The sequence below is a fragment of the Thyridium curvatum genome (genome assembly GCF_004353045.1).
Source record: "Thyridium curvatum strain D216 chromosome Unknown NODE_49_length_306705_cov_73.659816, whole genome shotgun sequence".
Taxonomy (NCBI): domain Eukaryota; kingdom Fungi; phylum Ascomycota; class Sordariomycetes; order Thyridiales; family Thyridiaceae; genus Thyridium; species Thyridium curvatum.
Window position 1 is genome coordinate 109,331 of NW_022156804.1, and position 17,966 is coordinate 127,296.

At 57.0% G+C, this 17,966-nt stretch overlaps 6 protein-coding genes across 6 annotated transcripts; 5 read left to right on the forward strand and 1 right to left on the reverse strand.

Moving 5' to 3' along the window:
• Positions 1–2,810: 2,810 nt before the first annotated feature.
• E0L32_007843 (uncharacterized protein) lies at positions 2,811–7,223 on the forward strand (the record flags this gene model as incomplete). The annotated part of the gene is made up of 3 exons (XM_031142632.1): positions 2,811–3,207; positions 3,310–3,467; positions 3,558–7,223. The coding sequence occupies 3 exons, from the start codon at positions 2,811–2,813 to the stop codon at positions 7,221–7,223; spliced, it is 4,221 nt and encodes a 1,406-aa protein (XP_030993135.1).
• A 3,912-nt stretch (positions 7,224–11,135) lies between these two features.
• On the forward strand, positions 11,136–11,591 carry E0L32_007844 (uncharacterized protein; the record flags this gene model as incomplete). The annotated part of the gene is made up of 1 exon (XM_031142633.1): positions 11,136–11,591. The coding sequence occupies one exon, from the start codon at positions 11,136–11,138 to the stop codon at positions 11,589–11,591; it is 456 nt and encodes a 151-aa protein (XP_030993136.1).
• Positions 11,592–12,647: 1,056 nt separating this feature from the next.
• Positions 12,648–12,869, forward strand: E0L32_007845 (uncharacterized protein; the record flags this gene model as incomplete). Its single annotated transcript, XM_031142634.1, has 1 exon — positions 12,648–12,869. One exon carries the CDS (start codon positions 12,648–12,650, stop codon positions 12,867–12,869), a length of 222 nt encoding a protein of 73 aa, XP_030993137.1.
• Positions 12,870–13,267: 398 nt separating this feature from the next.
• On the reverse strand, positions 13,268–13,552 carry E0L32_007846 (uncharacterized protein; the record flags this gene model as incomplete). The annotated part of the gene is made up of 2 exons (XM_031142635.1): positions 13,268–13,413; positions 13,471–13,552. 2 exons carry the CDS (start codon positions 13,550–13,552, stop codon positions 13,268–13,270), a joined length of 228 nt encoding a protein of 75 aa, XP_030993138.1.
• An 814-nt stretch (positions 13,553–14,366) lies between these two features.
• E0L32_007847 (uncharacterized protein) lies at positions 14,367–15,691 on the forward strand (the record flags this gene model as incomplete). The annotated part of the gene is made up of 2 exons (XM_031142636.1): positions 14,367–15,552; positions 15,624–15,691. The coding sequence occupies 2 exons, from the start codon at positions 14,367–14,369 to the stop codon at positions 15,689–15,691; spliced, it is 1,254 nt and encodes a 417-aa protein (XP_030993139.1).
• Positions 15,692–16,386: 695 nt separating this feature from the next.
• E0L32_007848 (uncharacterized protein) lies at positions 16,387–17,437 on the forward strand (the record flags this gene model as incomplete). Its single annotated transcript, XM_031142637.1, has 2 exons — positions 16,387–16,474; positions 16,593–17,437. 2 exons carry the CDS (start codon positions 16,387–16,389, stop codon positions 17,435–17,437), a joined length of 933 nt encoding a protein of 310 aa, XP_030993140.1.
• Positions 17,438–17,966: the final 529 nt, after the last annotated feature.

Sequence of the window (17,966 nt, forward strand, 5' to 3'; positions counted from 1 at the left end):
TTTCTTGGCATATCCGGCGCCGTAGAACCGAATAGCGCGCACGCTGGAGTTAGACTACATGTACACCTGCGTCGTCTGCTCCAATAGTTGCATCGTCGCTCACTTGAAGTATGGTGGCGCTGAGAGGGGAGTGCAGCAGAGGGCGCAGGAGAAGTACATCCGTGACATGCTCCTGTCTCTGAATCGTGCTGTGCGATGGCCCGTGGACGGAAACTTCTGATACGTCTCACCCGACGGCCGGAGCTTGGCTGGGCGCTGATGTGGCCTCTGGGGACTGAGTTTTGCAATGCATGCGGGGGAATAGGCTTTTTCTGCCAGAGGTCAAAATTCGGTGTTCGGGACATGAATCAAGCTGGAGACGGGAGACTGGAGACTGAATGGAGCAGGGGCTTCTTTGGCGCGCGAGCACGTTTCCCATGTTCTTTCCTTCTTTTTTGACAGCTCTGGAAAATCGGCCCAGGTCGCGCTTGCCTGCCCGAAAAGAGACAGCACAGCAGACACAGCAGAGAAAAGATGGCAGGAGTCGATGGATCATCCCTGCCAGCCTTGGAACCAAGCAAGTGGCTTAACTTGGCTTGCATTTTTCGGTGGAGACCCAGCTCTGTGGTGAAGTCATAAGGTGCATCCTCTGAAGAAAAGAAAAGCACTCCTTGCAGAATGCTAGACGGGGGGCTAGTCAGCCATCAGCAGCCCAGAAACATCACAAGGCCAGCCAGGCGAGCCAGACGAGCCAGGCAAGCCAGAGCAGGGCAGTGCAGTGTCTTGTCTCTCCTCTGTGTTCTCTGAATCGAGCAGGATGGTTGCACATCACGGCGGGCACGGGGAATTCTGGCATCAGCGCCAAGTCGAGCGAGCTTGGCTGCCAAGAGCGACGACTCACAAATCGCGACTCTGCCCTGTGCAGATTACGGAATACGGAGTATCGCTGCGACCAGGAGCTGCACATCTCTGGGCTCTTTATACGGGAGCCGGGGGGGCCACACTGGAGCAATGGTACTTCGTATGTCCCGACTTGGCATCCAGTCGTGCATTACCCTGAAGCAAGTCGAGCTTGGGGATCAGATGGCCAAGTACCAGTCTGACCTCACTTGTACTTTGTCGATTCACGGGGGAGTCACGCTCTCTCTCCTCTCTCTCTGATGCCCCCTCGAGGCTCGTGAGGCTCGTGATTCTGTATGGGATTGGCCTCGTCCCCGTGTAGACTTTCCATACCCGTCCGTGCCATGACGAGGATAAGGCATAATATAACCTGCCTGGTTGGGTTGGGCAAACAAAGGACCGGGCTGTTTCTTTTTCGAGATAACTACCTAGGTAGCTCCAGCTTCACAGTCCAGCGCTGCAGTCCCTGCTACCTGCTACGGAGGACGCTGACTAGGCCCCATCTTCCCCGGCCTCCCTTGTCCAGGTAGCCTTTTGCATCGTCCGGTGCATCCGCCATCGACTCAAGACCGGCGCTACCGACCCAGGACCCAGCGAACCCAGCGAGGTTAATAAGGTAGCGAGGGGAGCAAGGCCGAAAAAAAGGTACCTGACTGAGCGACTGACTGACACTGACCTCACCGTTCTCGTCGCGAGCTCCAGAAAAGAGGGACCGGGCCTGTTTCCTGACATAATAACCTTGTCGCAGAATCCAGGCGATACGAACAAGTGCATGCGATACAAAACCCATTGCGTCGCCCACCTCGCAAAACCCCGTACGGGTCGCAACCTTTTTTCTGTGTATCTGGATTCTGGAAGCTGCGCACTACCTTCCTGTCCTGCTGCTACTGCTCGACGGGTCTTTCTTACTCTCGTTTGTGTTGTTTTTCCTTGCATCGTTGCCGGAGCAGTTCATTTTGTTAGCGATTTTCCTCGAGAGAGAGAGAAATTGGGAGCACTGGTTCCTCCTACTGGCACGCCCCCCCGGTCCGTCCTGCTTAGCATTTCCCGACGAGACAACAGCGGCGGCACCCATACGCTCCAGCCAGTCTCTCACGCCCACCCACCGAAAAGCAAGGGTTCTGTTTGCCCGTAGCATATGGCCCCAAGCGATCCTCGCCTTCTCCGAATTCCACAGAGAGCAGCCAAGACCGCCTAGTCGGGAAGAGAAAGGGACACAAGAGGGGAGCTATCCTACCTAATCCACCGCAGAGAAGGGAGGAATAGGAAGTACGCACGCAGGACGATCGAATCTCAATTTCCTGGCGCAGAGCAAAGATGGGTCGGAATCGCGGTTCGTGGCACTCACCTCTCCCTCACGCTTCACTTTTGTTGCCTTGAGTCCGTCCAATTGCACACACACGCACGTATACGCAGGCATCTGGCTGCTATTGTACACAATCCACCATCCCTGCCCTGCCCTGTCCTGCCCTGTCCTGCCCCTCTCGCAGTCACTACTCTGTCCTCACTCGTCCCCCCAATTGCCCTTTGGCTGCTGCTGGCCTTGCTTTGTGTGAAGTGCGGCGCCCGCCGCCCAGAACTGTCTAGCTTCTGGCTTCCATACCAAAGCCGGCGGGCCAGCAGCTTGTTGGTCCGGCCCTATTCTATTGACTTGGCGGCGCTGGAGACACCCGACAGAAAGGTGCAGAGGGAGAACACGTACTCTGCGCGCGCATTGCAAACTCTCCTTGGCCCTTTTAGCAGCTTTATCTGGGACAGCCACCCAGGCACAAAGCAAAGCAAAGCAACGCCAGGCCAGATTCCCCCCCGTCACTCCGTCCACTTCTTGTTGCGCACGCGGGACCCGTGCCAGGGTTACTTACTTTTGTTAAATAATGATCGTTATGCTGACTCCATAATCCCGACACCCTCAAACAACAGTCCTCTCGTTTATGTCCCAGTTTTCCCACAGGGACTCTTCCAGGGACGCCTCACCTACATCATCGCCTCCTCCTCACGACAACCAAAATCCACTTAAGATCGATACCACCGACTCATTCCAGCCGCCCGCCAACCGCCACGTCTTTCAAGACTCGACGCCTCCCCCTTCGTCGCCCTACCGCGCAGAGTATGCATCTTCATCCAACTCTCTAGACGGCTCTCTCTCCAGCAGCCCCCGACGAAGCAGTTCTAGGCCTCTGTCCATGGTACAAGCCTACCAGCCGCCCCTCATGGACGTCAACGAAGACACCATCCCGGAGCTGCAGCCCATCTTCACTTTTCTCAACAGCCACGCCAACAAGCTCTACCAGGAGGGTTACTTTCTGAAGCTCGACGACCAAAACAGCCGTACGTGCTCTTCTCGTCTGCATCCTGTTGAATCTTTATCACTTTCTCCTTGACCTTTTCAGAGTATCTTTTTTTTTGCTGACAGTGGTCGCGTGATTGCAGATGGAAAGCCCAATCCGGACAGGACGTGGACAGAGTGCTTTGCGCAACTGGTCGGCACAGTCCTCTCGCTATGGGATGCCGCAGAGCTGGACGCCGCTGGCGAAGACGGCGAGGTGTTGCCCAAATTCATCAACCTGACGGATGCCTCGATCAAAATGGTAACTAGAATCGCCCTCCCACCCCAACGCTACTATTACTATTTTGTCGCCGACGGAGGAGAATCTGATGGACTGACGTAATCGTTCCAGATCGAGTCTCTGCCCACGAGATCCAACGACGAGCAACCGCTGCAGAATATCCTGAGTATCTCGACGGCTGGACGGAATCGCTACCTGCTGCACTTCAACTCGCACCACTCGCTGATACAATGGACCGCCGGTATCCGGCTCGCCATGTTCGAGCACTCGACCCTGCAGGAGGCTTACACCGGCGCCCTGATTGCCGGCAAGGGCAAGACGCTCAACAACATCAACGTCATCATGGAGCGCTCGCGATTTAAGACGGAGGAGTGGGTGCGTGTCCGCTTTGGAGCTGGTGTGCCCTGGAGACGCTGCTGGTGCGTCATCTCGCCTCCCGACGAGAAGGAGTACGCAAAGGCGCAGAAGGAGGCCAAGAAGAAGTCGGCCTACGACCGAAGCCCCATCATGCTCAAGGGCGACATCAAGTTCTACGACACTAGGAAAGAGGGAAAGAAGCAGAAGAAGGCCAAGCCCATCGCCTCCATGACAGACGCCTACTCGGCGTACGCCATCTATCCCCAGGCCAAGTCGCTCATCGATGCCTCTACCCTGATCAAGATCGAGGGCAACATCACCATCCACTCTGATCCGCCATCCTCCACCGAGGGCTTCGTCTTCATCATGCCCGAGGTCCACCCGGCCGTCAGCGGCTTCGAGATGCTGCTGCGGTTCCTCTTCCCCACCTGGGACACCTTCTGCCTGTACGGCCGCCCTAGCCGCCTCGTGGCCAGCGTTTTGGACCCCCGCTCTCTCATGTTTGCCATGCCCAAGCACAAGAGATATGGATACTTGGAAATCCTGGATGTCTCCAGCCTTATCCTCCAGGACGGCAGCGCTGGCTGGTCGGAGCGCGATTGGCGCAAGAAGATGAAGGAGCTCACGGGCGAGAGGATGAACGCAATGGAGGACGGAGTTGTCCGGACCCATGGTCGAAGCTCGAGCCGCGGTAGCAAGAGGCTCAGCTTTGGACCGAGTGCGGGTACTGGCCTGTCCAGGCCCAAGGTCAACTTTGCCGATTCGGAAGCCCCGTCAGTGCGCACGTCCCGGTCCATGTCTCTGACCCGTCCGGCGCCTCGCACCGACTCAGCCCCCCCTGCGGAACACCGGGCACCTCCTCCCTCGGCTATGGCCAACGCGATCGGTCATTCCCGCAACGCCTCTGACACGCGCCTCGACGGTCCCGTCGCGCTGCGCCCTGGCCAGCAGCAGCCGGATGAGTCGCGTGGCCCAACTCCAGTTAGGGGCTTTGCCAGCGACTACTCGGCCACTCCCGATCGCCTGAGCTCCGAGGACGAGCGGTCCTTCCAGAACGACACACCTCCCGTGCGGGACTTTGAGAACATGCAGCGGATGCGGACACCCGAGCCCGTGCAGGCCCCTCCCACCTTCTCCCACGGACCCCAGTCCCGCCCCGGCGGCAAGGCCTACCACTCTCCTGAGCTGAGGCGTGCTAACAGCCGCCTGTCGAGCACCACACTGGCGCAGCTGGCCAAGGCTGGCGGAGTCGCGCCCGAATACGTCCCGGACGAACTCGGAAGGCCGAGCGGCGAGGATAGCGCCAGGAACATGCCCCCCTATGGGCAACCCGACCCACGGGGTCCAGCGGTACATACACACGCCAACCCCGTAGGAATGACTGCTAATTCAAATGGCTCTCGTGAAGCTCTAAATTCTCCCAACCAACCATACCCTCCGCAGAGGTCGCCAGGACTCCCGCCTCCCGACTTTGGCCTGAACCAGAAGCGTTCCCGATCTCCTCTCAACCAGTCCATGAGCCCAGGCCCAGGCCCAGGACCTTCTCCCCAACCTCCGTTTGCCGGTGGCCCCGGCGGCTCGCGTCCTGGAACGCCCGAGATGAGGTCGCCACGATTTCCTCCGGGTCAAGGTCCGCCATTCCCTCCACATGATGCCCGGAGAGGCCCTCCACCGCCGGGTGCACCCCCTCGTGGCCCGCCTCCAGGACCTCCAGGACCTCCCGGACACCCAGGACAATTCCAAGGGGCTCCGTACAGGGGCCCGCCACCCCCAGGTCCGTACGGACCCGGCCCTGGTCCTCAAGGTCCGCCCTCTCAAGGCCGCCGTACACCACCCCCACGTCAACAGCCACCACCTCTAAATACTTCACCACCTATCAACCGAAAGCCCCTCCCCGCGCGAACGACGAGCCTGGCGCGCGATCAGCAGGGAGAGCCGCAGTCTGCTACGTCGACTTCGAGCGCCAACAGCTTCCGAAACCATGTCATGGACGAGCCAGCTCTCGCCATGGTCCACCCGCCCAGGCCAGACGACAGCTCCGACCGCAGAGTCCGCCGAGCACCGACGCAGCGCAGCGAAGCAAGCAGCCACTATGACGACGCCGATTCGACTGTCAGCCCCGACTATGCGAGCACGCGCAAGTCTTCGGAGACGCAGGAGTCTATCGACAGGCCGAGAGCTGGAGTGCTGAGGACGGTCGGCGATGTGAGCCAGCATCCTATGCCACCAAAGCCCGATATTCCGGAGATCAACTTTGGCCCGACGTACAACTACTCGAGTAACAAGGCCCCGGGCACGTTGGGTGCGCCGCCGCCCATGCCTGGTGCGGGTGGCCCTCGCTCTTACTCACCAGGCCCCGGCATGCGATCGCCTCCTGAGCGGCCCGCCGATATGGGCCAGCATCGCCAGGAATCGGATGAGAATGCGCGCCGCAACGTGGCTTGGACTCCAGGTGGTGTCACTGTCGGTGGTGCTTCTCACGAGCGATCTGGCTCCATCTCGCCCGAGCAGTTTGTCCAGCAACGTGCAGCGGTCGCTGCGCCATTCATGCACCAGAGGAACACCTCGCAAGGCAATCTGGTCTCAGGCCGGAACAACACTCCTACTCCTCCGCTGAAGCGCAACTCGAGCTACGACATGCTGAACCCCGGTGGCAATGGTGGCCACTCGCGGTCCAGCTCTAGCGAGATGCTGGGCTCGCGGCCTAACTCGCAAGGCATGGCCGACCTCGGTACTTCACACTTGTCTGCCCGAGAGCAGGAGCATCTGGCCCGCGTGACCGGCCAGCCGCTCATCAGCATGGCTGGCGGCGGCCGCGGTGGGGCCCCTCAAGCCGGTGGAGGTCTGGTAGGCGCCATCGCCGCACGGGAGCGCGAGAAGCAGCAGATGAAGGAAGGTGTGAGCTCGCACGCGGTGCAGCACGCCATCAACCAGCGGCAGCAGCAGCACATGCAGCAGCAACAGCAGCAGTACATGCAGCAGCAGCCCCCGCCGCAGGGCTACGGCATGGCTATGCCTATGGGCCCGCCGTCGCCGTCTCTGTATGGCGGCATGGGCATGCCGTCGCCGACGATGGGCGGCCGGGGCGGGTTCCCGATGGCTCCTGGCGGACAGGGCCCGCCGCCCCAGCAGCGGCCGTGGATGGGTGGTCCCGCTGGCCCCGGCTCGGGCAGGCAGTCGCCTGGACCGGGCATGTACGAGCAGCGGGCGCCGCCCGGCGGATGGTCGCGGCCGGGACCGCGGTCGGGCACGCCGCAGCAGATGGATGCGCAGTTTGTCGCGGCGCCGCAGCAGGGCTTCGTGTCGTCGCCGCCGCAGCCGGGGTACGGCATGCCGCAGAGGCCCGGCACGCCCGGCAGCATGGCCCGGCAGATGCAGCAGCAGCAGCAGCAGCAGCAGTTCCACGGACAGGCCTTTTAGGAGAGGCCCCAGTGGGCGGATTGGAAGGAGGAGGAGGAGCGCAAGAGGCGGGAAGAGGAAGGTGTGCAGCCTCTGTCGGAGGAGGAGAACAAGGGTGCGAAGCTGGTCAAGAAGAGGACGCGGACACGGTTGTTTTCGTCGTCGTCGTCATCTGGAGAGAAGAAGGGTCGTAAGAGCGAGTGAGTGAGTGAGCGGGTGGGAACATGGAGCACCATTGCATACAGGGTTGGCTGGTTTGGTTGCATGCATGCTGAGCACAATGACGCTTTTGTCGTAAACATACACACACATGACCTCTGGTGTTTGTGTTTGTCTTCCCCCTTTCTTTTTTATGTGTTGCACTTTTTCTTATATGATGAAAGCAGGGAAGAAAACCTGGATTATAGACGATGGTCTTGAAGACATGGCAAGGCAAAGGGCCCTGATTCTTGCCTCCTTTTTTATTTTTATTTTCTTCCTTTTCTAACAAGACACAAATTCTACTGTTCATCCATCTTTTGTGCTTTTTTCTCTTTTGTGTGTCTTAGATTTCTGGCTGGGGGTTCAAGGGGTTAGGGGGTTGCATGTTCGAGCTGCACGGACAAAACATTCATGTGCACTAGCATTGAACCATAACAAGATGAAGAATACCATTGTTTGTCGATTTTGCCATGTTTTGTCTGTTGCATCGCTGGGGCTGGGCGGGTGATTTGAGGATGTGTGACATGTTGATGTTTGGTGTGACTTGGGTGTACAGACATTTGCATGGTACAGTACATATGTGTGTGCTGTATCATTTGTAGGACGGAGAGAGAGCTGTGTGAGCTGTGTGAGCTATGTAGAATCTGGCCCGGTACAAGATGGATTGTGTGATGTTTTGAGGCTCTGGGGTGCTGGTCCTTCATAGGACTTCTGTGTAGGGCGAGAGAACAGAGAGACATAAATAGGCAGGTCTCTGGAAGCCCTGGATTTGTGAGAAATGGCTCCTGTATTTCTCATATATATCAACCAGTGCCTTTCAAAGCTCTCTCATAGTAGCTGGTCTCTTGCGGCACCTGCATGTTTGACGTCTTGACAAGGTGTGAAGAGTGGTCTTGGGCAGTGTGCAGCTGCTCTTCCCCCAGTTCTTTAGAGGGCCGACGCCACTGCCCCAACTATCGCCGACTGATGGTGTCAGTAGTCGATCTCCCTTGCTGAGCGATGGGGACCAGCTTTGGCTGCTCGTGGCCATGGCCTTCGAGTGACTATCCCGCTCCACCATTGGGAATATGATGAACTACAAAGCTGAATCACTGCCCCAAGTGAGTCTTCAAGTTCAACTCTCCACGGGAGACTGAGTAACAGAGGAGAAATGCAGTATTTAAGGCCCGCCCTTTCCCCTGATCAAGACATTCTTTTCCCTTCAACGGTTCCAAAGCCCCGTGACCACAGAACAAACTTGGATTATCCTCAAGAACCTTGGTCCTCCTCAAGAACTCGAAGCAGAAGACAGCGAGAGATCCCTCCCCCCTTCCACAGAGTCTCTGCGCCAGCGATCCAAGTAAAGCACCATGGGCAGCTGCTTCTCCTCCAGCAGGGAGGACGACTCGTACGAGATGCGCTCGTACCGCGAGAGATATCCCGACAGGGATTCAGGGCGCCACCATCACAGACGGAAGAGCGAGGGTGGACATGCTGATAAGGACCGGCGCAAGCAAGGACAACCCAGCCGGGAGGAGGCTTGGTGGGCGGAAGACAGGCGGAGGACCAGGGGAGAAGGAAGTGGCCGCGGCGGTGCGAGAGGGGATGCACACATGTCTGGTGCAGCATAGGTCCACGCATCTGGATAAATGACGGCGACAAAGTGAAGAAGGCGGGAGAGGGTGCTATTTGATGTTTTGCATGTCTTTGATTTGGATCTCGAAGGGCATTTTTGGTGAAATATTCCATGGCCCGACCTTTGGAAAACAGGTCCAGGGGTAATGAATGCCCCTGGGCCTAGCACTTTTTGGACTCATTGTGTATTTTCTAACAATTGCCAAGGGTTGCCAATGCAAAGTTGAAATTTCCTCGAAAGTGATTCAGGTCTTCCCTTGAGTGAGTCCATATTTGTATACTCCGCAGTCGAAGCAGTCCCATGGCTGCTACCTTCAGCATTTGGTCCTAAATGAGTGGTGGTTAACAGTAGTAGCCGTATCATCTTACCATGCGAAAAAGTCACCATGTCTGTCCTGTTCATACGGCTGGCTGAACAAGGGTAGAGTATACCAGAAATGTATGTACCCCCAAGAGTCATTGATTGGGTCTTTATTTGTTGTGATCAGTATGATATCCTCTGAGAAAGGGGTGGTGGTGCATGGCCATCCCATGTGTCCCCTCCAGTGGCACATTATTGCGTCAGGGCTGTTGATTGCTTGACACAATTACACAAGAAACTGTGTGGAATATGAGATATGGATCACGATCTCAATGGAGACAGAATGTTGGGATGCTTTCAAGTGTATAAGAGCCCCGTCACTATGCCCCGTCACCCCCCTTTTTGGATACTCCTTGACTCACTCTTCATCTGGCTGCTAGTACACTAGGCGTGTCATGAGTGTCACATAGATTTACAGCCTTGATCACTTGATGAAGACTTCTTTGTCATGGAAAATACCAGTATATATATATCTGCAGGAAGGAACTGCTTCTCGCTTCTCGCACAAATCTTTCCATTTCTAGCATGACCCCAAGATTGCCATGCTTCCAGCTTTGGAGTTCAACCCTCACAAAGACTCTCCCATACCACAATTCAACAACATCATGGGCAACTGTATGAGCTCTCCAAACTCCCGCGGCAAGAGGCCGGCTACCCGCGGATCCGCGGCGGTGGAACACCGCAGCAGTGGATGGTCGGATCACCGCCGATACTACACGACCGGGCCAAAACGGAGGCACTCCAGCAGGAGGAAGTCTAGCTTGCACAAGCGACACGGCCCCAAGGGACAAGACAAGGGCAAGGGCAAGGAAAAAGAAGCCCCCGCCAAGACGCATGGTGATAGGAAGAGGTCAGGGGAGAGGAGGAGGTCAGGGGAGAGGAGGTCGGGAGAGAGGAGGAGGTCTGGAGAGAAAGGAAGGTCGGGAGAGAAGAGAAGGTCGGGGGAGCACAGGGGCCACGCGAAACCCGGACCATCGAGATCGAGAGGCCATGGAGAGCGTCCTAGAAGTCAAGGAGAGCGCCGCAGAAGCCAGGAAGAGCGTCCCAGCAGCCACAACGCAGGTCCAAGCCACCCAGAGCAGCCAAGGAGGAGCGCTGATACCTTGACGCCAGCTGCGAGACGGAGCATAGAGGAGTGGCGACAAGGAGTGAGACCGAGAGAGTCCTGAGAGCCCAGACATGGCCGAGTTTGCGGATTTTGAATCGTTGGGAAACCAGCTATCATCAAAACAGACGTGGAAAGTAGCCTTATCAGTCAGTCAGTACCTTGGAATTACCTGATCGTTGATCATTCCCAGTCGTGTCATTGGCGGATGTGTATGGCTAACAAGGGCGACTGAATACCGCACCTTGCTTCCTATCTATATATGTGGCTCTGGAATTATATCAATCGTCCAGGGCCGCGATGGACACCCAGCTATTCATCCGTTCGCACATAACGACTACTGGCTCGGAATATGGTACTACAGAAGACTTGAAGCACGTGGACCTTGTGACAGTAACACTCATGACACCAGTGCAGACATGACCAATTCAAGTCAATGAATAGCTGCTTGTGTGATCATTCTCTCGACGCTCCGTCACAGCTCAGGGCTTGCAAGGAAATATAATGACGCCCGAACTCGGTTTGCAAAAAGCTGGAGGTACCTACCAGCAAAAAGAAATGGACTTTGCAACTTCAGTAAGAATCACTCGCACAAGTTACCCTGAGATAATTCAAAGTCATCAAGCCACTTCGGCTCTCACTCGCCAGAGATATGGGCAACTGCTTCAGCTCCCCCAGGTCACGCCGCTCCAAGGGCAAGCACCGCTCCAAAAAGAAGTTGCCCCGTTCCAGACGGCACAAGACCAAGCCTTGGAACCCGGCGCGGCGAGGCCAGACCTACATACGCAAAAAGTACCTCACCGTCAACAGCCGTGACTACGAGCTGCAGTTCGTCCGCCCCTCTACTCGCCGCCGGCGAGGCAGCGGGAAGAGGCACCCCGGAGGAGGCGGCCAGGGCGGTTACGTGTACCAGGAAAACTATCCCCAAGGCTACGAGGGGCCTCATGACGGCGAGGGGTCGTCGAGCTCTAGTTCGAGCACGACTGTTCGCGATATCACGGACCACAACAGGCCGGCGGGCAGAGAGGGAGGCAGTAGGGCGGGCAGTGGCAGTGGCGATGACAATGCGGGAGAGGGGCCGAGTATGTCTGGGGCAGCGGCTGCGTAGACGGAGGCCTAATACAGGAGAGATATGGAACATTGAGGGCCTTTCTTACGGCTCTTGCTTGAATATTTTGAACCTTGCTGGGCCGGGATGTTGTGAGGCAATGGACGGTGACTCTTTACGTTTGGGATTTGAGCCACGCAAACAATGGAATCCATGGTAGGTGAGCAAGAACGGTTTACAAGAATACGTTACATCTTGGAAATCAATGGAAAACACGTTTCAGACATTAAAAGATCACAACACTTGCAGGTGAAAATGAGGAATCCACGGCGCAACAGCGCAAAAGACCGTCAGTGGTCACCTGGGTACTGCCGTCATGAATGCTATGATCTCTCCACAAGGCCCATTACTAACCAGAACTTCTTCAAGAAAGGGCCAAAGTCATCGGTGTTTGATAGGTTTTGCGTGACGTGGGTTTATACCGAAGGAGTTCCATGACGACAGCTAGCCTCAGGGACGTCCTTTTGAGGTCATTCAGTGGTCCTTCCTGAAACTGGATGAATCGCACAGTCAGGTGAGCATACAATGACTGATTTCACTCTAAGGGTGTTTCTCAACAGATTCGCTTCCATACATCGTGAATCAGGGACAAGTGGCATCTGTTGAGAAGCAGTGATGCATCGATATCGCACCTCCCTCGCCCACTGCCAAATTCTGAACCATACGCAGGAAGGCGTCGAGTGGCTCCAGCTACAAGCCCCCAGTCCTGAATAGCCATTCGCAACTACCTCTTCATCACGAAAGGGGGCTATCGATCATCTCGAGTCATCAACTCTGCCAGACCTGCTTCATCACGGCTTTACATGCATACAGCCCCTGAACTCACTGGCCTTCATTGTCACTCGCCAACGACTCTGTCATGAGCGCTCGTGGAACCTCCAGACGAGTATATAAAGCAGCAGAATTCCTGCTTCTTGCAGCAAAGGAACATCATCATCAACATCTTCAAGCTTTGACAAGACTCCCAAGAATACAAAGACATCTCCAAAGGTTCATAGCAATATCCAGCAAACCTCAACTTCAGAGTTTTCCAAACCTTTCCAAATACCAATCAACATGCCTTCGAGCGATAGCAACAAGCCCAGCGGCAACACTGGCAGCGGTGGCAGCACCGACAACACTGTCAAGGACCAGCCCAAGCCAAACCCTCCTATGGATAGCACGGCTGCCTCGCGCGGCGGTAGCGGCGGCGGTGCCTCCGAGTGGGTTCATAAGAATGTTAACTGCACCTGCGTCACCGACAAGTGCGACTGTTGCGAGAGCCTCTGCCATCGCTAAGCTGGCACGTCGCCACTGGCCCAATGATGGATCGACGGCACCGGGAGAGCGGCGAGGGATGGAGAAAGGGCAGAAGGAGGGTGACAGAGGAGGAACATCGGGATCTGATGGGGGATGATGTTGGGAACTCGTTCGGCATGATGGCTGACAGGATTGTCGCCAGTGGATCGCAATTTTTTGGGTTGTTTCGATAAGAGACAGCAATTTGGACTTGTTCGGAGCCAAATAACCTAGGTCGTGGAATACCATTACACATTGCCTCATCTGACATTGCTTTCTGAAAGGACTGTGATAGAAGAGCGTGTTGCTCTTGCAACGGCTGTGCTGAGTCTTGCTCTCTTCACAGCGTAGAGTTGAACATCAACGGGTTTCTTGCCGGTTGACATCAGTAAGGAGGATTACTTATGTTGAACCTTTTTCATGCCTGTGTAGGGAGGGTGAGCAGCTCCGGACTCCGGGTCGGGCTTTTGATGATTGATAACGACAACAGAGTCTCCGTTGTGGTTGCGTCGTTCGACAACAGTGGCTTTTCCTTGGCCATCTCCTGTCAAGAAATGTCAGCAAGGGCGCCAGACCGATGTCAGCGATCTAGTGAACTCACCATATTGACGAGCCTGATGGCTCTCGCCTTGAGAACTACTGCCGTAGAACGTGCTGAAGGAATTGTCCGTTTGAGGGGCCATGGCAACTGCTTTGGAGATTTGGCGAGAAAGATAAAAGATGCGAACAAGATGGCAGAATCCAAGGCCAAGGTATGATGCCGAAGGGGTTGCTTGGTGCTCAAAACCCCGCATGGGAGGCCTGAGGCCTGCAGTTTGTCGTATACACGATGGCCTCCACTTGAAGTAGGGCGGCCATGTCTCTTCTAGCTACAATACTGGCTTCTCTCGACGAGACCATTGTCATAAAGCTCTGGTGCTGCTCATGGCCTGGCAATTCCCAACACGTTGGCGACAGTCGACATCGGCCGGTGACTCTACCTAAGGTTGTGTGACTCTGCCGAACCGCTGATTCGGTAGACTAGCTGCAGTTGAGAATGTATTATTGTATCACGGCATACTCACGGAGGACGGCCTTCCCCAACATTTGGCCGAGAATGGACATCTTGGATGTAACTTGTAAGGTTAATCGCGGCTTTACAGCCCCTGATAGGAAGGTTAGTGACGGTGCGCAGGGGGATCACGGTCCGGCTAGCGGGGTCTTTCAGGCCACCCTTGCCTCTGGATGAGCCGCTAGTGATCTCTGGCGGTGCCGATAAGGCCTGTCCAGCCTGCCCAGTCGGGCTTATCGATTCTCTGACGCATCCATGGGTGGGATGGATCCATGGCCCGCCGGCCGTGTTACTGGATCCATCCTGCGCCGTCAACTGGGTCGACCAAACACTCACTCCTCTTTTTTTCTTCCTCATCCCTCCCCCATCTCCAGCCGCAACCACACCCAGGCACAGATGCTGTACGCCAGCCAGATCTCCCTCCACGCTGCGTCGCCTCTGCTGGAATGAGGAGACTACCTACTCTGTCCAAGGCCTCTCTCGCATTACCATCGCGGCGGGCTCTCCCCTCCCACCCACTCTCGCGGCCCCGAAAATGGCTGCTCCCTCGTGATTTCCCCTACTCATCCGCCGCGCCCGCTCTCTCCCCGTCTACGCCGACGCGCCTCGACGACCATCTCAGCGATGCTCGTGTCAATGGCGCACCGATCCTCTACCCGAACCTGCCGTTCCGCTTCGAGACGGGCCTCGGCCTCTTCGCCAAGCGGTCCCCGCGGCCCTTCCCCCCGCCCTTCCTGTCGCCGCCGAGCGGCTCCTTCAGCGACCCGCTGAGCACGCACCACCGCAGCCGCGACCGGCGCGCCTTTGTCAACGGCGAGCTGATCCAGGGCTGGACCAACGGCGACGACGCCGTGCTGGCCAGCGACTACTTCATCGGCGCCGACGACGGCGTCGGCGCCTGGGCCACCCGCCCGCGCGGGCACGCCGGGCTGTGGGCGCGCCTGATCCTGCACTTCTGGGCGGCCTCGCTGTACGAGGACGCGACGAGGCCGCGCGGGCCCGACGAGGAGTACACGCCCGACCCCGTGCGGTACCTGCAGACGGCGTACGAGCAGACGGTGGAGGCGACGAGCGAGCCGAACGACTGGCTCGGCACGACGACGGCGACGGGCGCGCAGCTGCACTACCGGCTGAGCGAGCACGGCAACGACGGGGAGAGGAACGCGGACAGGGACGTCACGCCCCTGCTGTACGTGACGAACCTGGGCGACTCGCAGGTCATGGTGGTCCGGCCGAGCGCGCAGGAGATGGTCTTCAAGACCAAGGAGCAGTGGCACTGGTTCGACTGCCCGAGGCAGCTGGGCACCAACAGCCCGGACACCCCCCAGGACAACGCCGATGTCACAGTCCTGCCCATCCAGGAGGGGGACGTCGTGCTGGCCATGACCGACGGCGTCATCGACAACCTGTGGTCGCACGAGATCGTCGAGAACGTGAGCAAGAGCATCAAGCGGTGGGAGTCGGGCGAGGGCGTCGACTCGCACGACAAGAGCGACCGGACGGGCGGGCTGGGCGGGATGACGTTTGTTGCTGAAGAGCTCATGGTGGCTGCCAAGGCGATCGCCCTGGACCCGTTTGCTGAGAGCCCGTTTATGGAACATGCTATTGACGAAGGGCTGCCGAGTGAAGGAGGTATGTTTTTTTTGTTTTCGTGAAGGGGACCGCGAGGATTAGTGGCATGCGATTACTGACTTCGTTTGCAGGCAAACTCGACGACATCAGCGTGGTGGCTGCGCTGTGCACCCGGAATAGGAGCTGGGACGGGCAATGATCTGATCTGGCTACCTGATGACCACCGAGCAGCATTTGCAGCACCGTTCTGTTTCACAGGCTCACGAATTTGGGACCAGAAGCACCCGCCGTGGGAGTATCTCGGCTTAATCTACGACCTCACTAAGTCCTGGAGGAATTTACGCTCGAGAGGTCTGGGCGAAACTACTGAGCATGGGATGGGAGTGGACTCGTACGGTTTGATGTGTTTATGACTTTGTAATGGCTTCGAGACTCGCTGTTGAGGCAGTCTTCATTCTTGCCGGCGTTCTGGGACTTGGGTACATAGAGCTGCTATTCTCGTCTTTTGAAGCTCAGGAGAACACATAGATGGATGCTTGGATCACGGGTGTACACGCGGCTCTTGGCCCGGCATGAGTGGAAGGACGGGGTCCTTTGGATAGTGGGGCCGTCCGATCTTCAAGCGACAGCGCATCCTTCTGGGCTGGTCTTCAACTAATCACACGCTAGAAACTTTAATCGTTTAGCGCTAATGCTCCCCTGTACTTTCAAGTTCGCTTCTCTGGAAAAGTATCCAATGTGACTGGGCTCCAAAGTCCGATAAGATAAGAGCCAAGAAAAAAAGTTGTAATCGCAGTCTCGCCAAAATTTACAGACATTCACGACTTCATCCCACCACCTACGCCCTCACCACAAACCAGCTCGAATTCTCACCGTGCAAGAGAATCGGCCACAATGCGCGGCAAACGGTCAAAGCAGTACCGGCGTCTGCTCAAGACGCTGGAGATCCGGTTCGGCTTTCGCGAGCCGTACCAGGTGCTCGGTATGTATACATTTGTCTCCATCGCCCTCTCTTTCCAGAGGCATATATGCACACAGATAAAGGTTGAGACACATAACGCGACCAATTGGCTAACGCTCCCTCGTCTCTCTTCCAAAAGTCGACTCGGACATGGTCCGCGACACGGCGCGCTTCAAGATGGACCTCGTGCCCGCGCTCGAGCGCACGCTGCACGGGCAGGTCAAGCCCATGATCACGCAGTGCAGCATGCGGCACCTCTACGCCGCGGGCCGGGAGGACCGCTCGCTCGAGGCCGTCATCGACCGCGCCAAGACGTTTGAGCGGCGGCGGTGCGGCCACCGGCCCGAGGACTTCCCCGAGCCGCTGCCGGAGCTCGAGTGCCTGCGCTCGGTGGTCGACGGCAAGAAGAGCGGCGAGAACCGGCACCGGTACGTGGTGGCGAGCCAGGACGTCGAGGTGCGGCGCGCGCTGCGGGGGGTCAAGGCCTGCCCGCTCATCTACGTGAGCCGGAGCGTGATGATCATGGAGCCGCTGTCGGAGGGGACGGTGCGGGCCGGGGAGAGGGAGGAGAGGGCCAAGTTCCGGGCGGAGATCAAGAAGGTTGGCGGCGGCGGGAAGAGGAAGAGGGACGACGGGGATGGCGATGACAATGAGGAGGAGGAGGATGGTGATGATGATGATGAGGAAAAGAAGGAGGAGGAGAAGAAGCCCAAGAAGAAGAAAGCCCGGGGGCCCAAGGGGCCGAATCCGCTAGCGGTCAAGAAGAAGAAGCCACAGGCTCAACAACAACAGCAGCAGCAGCAGCAACAAGGGGAGCGAAAGAAGGCGGCGCAGTCTGGAGAAAAGGCGGAGGGAGGGGACCAGCCGGCCAAGAAGAAGAGGAAGAGGAAACACAAGTCTGGCGCTGGAGCAGTGGCTGGGGACGCGGCGGAACAGTCAGCAGCGCAGCCCGAGGCGCCAGCGGCTGTGGCGGCCGAGGCGTGATATCGTGGCTTTTGTTGGTCCTGCATGGGTCTGGGAATGGATGGGTTCTTTCACGGCGTTTTTACATGTATTGTTGCATTGCAGTGTTCATCATGATACCAATCGAATGCATTGACGGGGAGTTAGTCTGCTGAGGTTTACCAGTAACTGTGCTTGGGAGGACTTGGGTATCCTTTCTAAGTAAGGTATGGCTCTGATAAGAGTGTGGTGAATTTGTGTTACAGTACATCGCGGGAGGATGGATGCGGCGTTGCACTGTGATAAGCCGATCTTAGTGGATTGGTCAATGGATTCATTCAGGGAACATTTCAATCTCTAATGTATATCAAAGTACACTCGGAAGCTCGCTTTGAGAACATGCGAGATCTGCATATGCACAGACAACCTACTAGCTGTTCTCCAACCGGATGCAAACCCCTGCAAGTCGAGAGACAATGGCCCCCAACGTGACCACTCACAAGGAAGAGGAGAAAAACAAAGTAGCATGCCCAAAAAGCAATGTGCTGCGTGGGATTGCCAGCCAAAACAG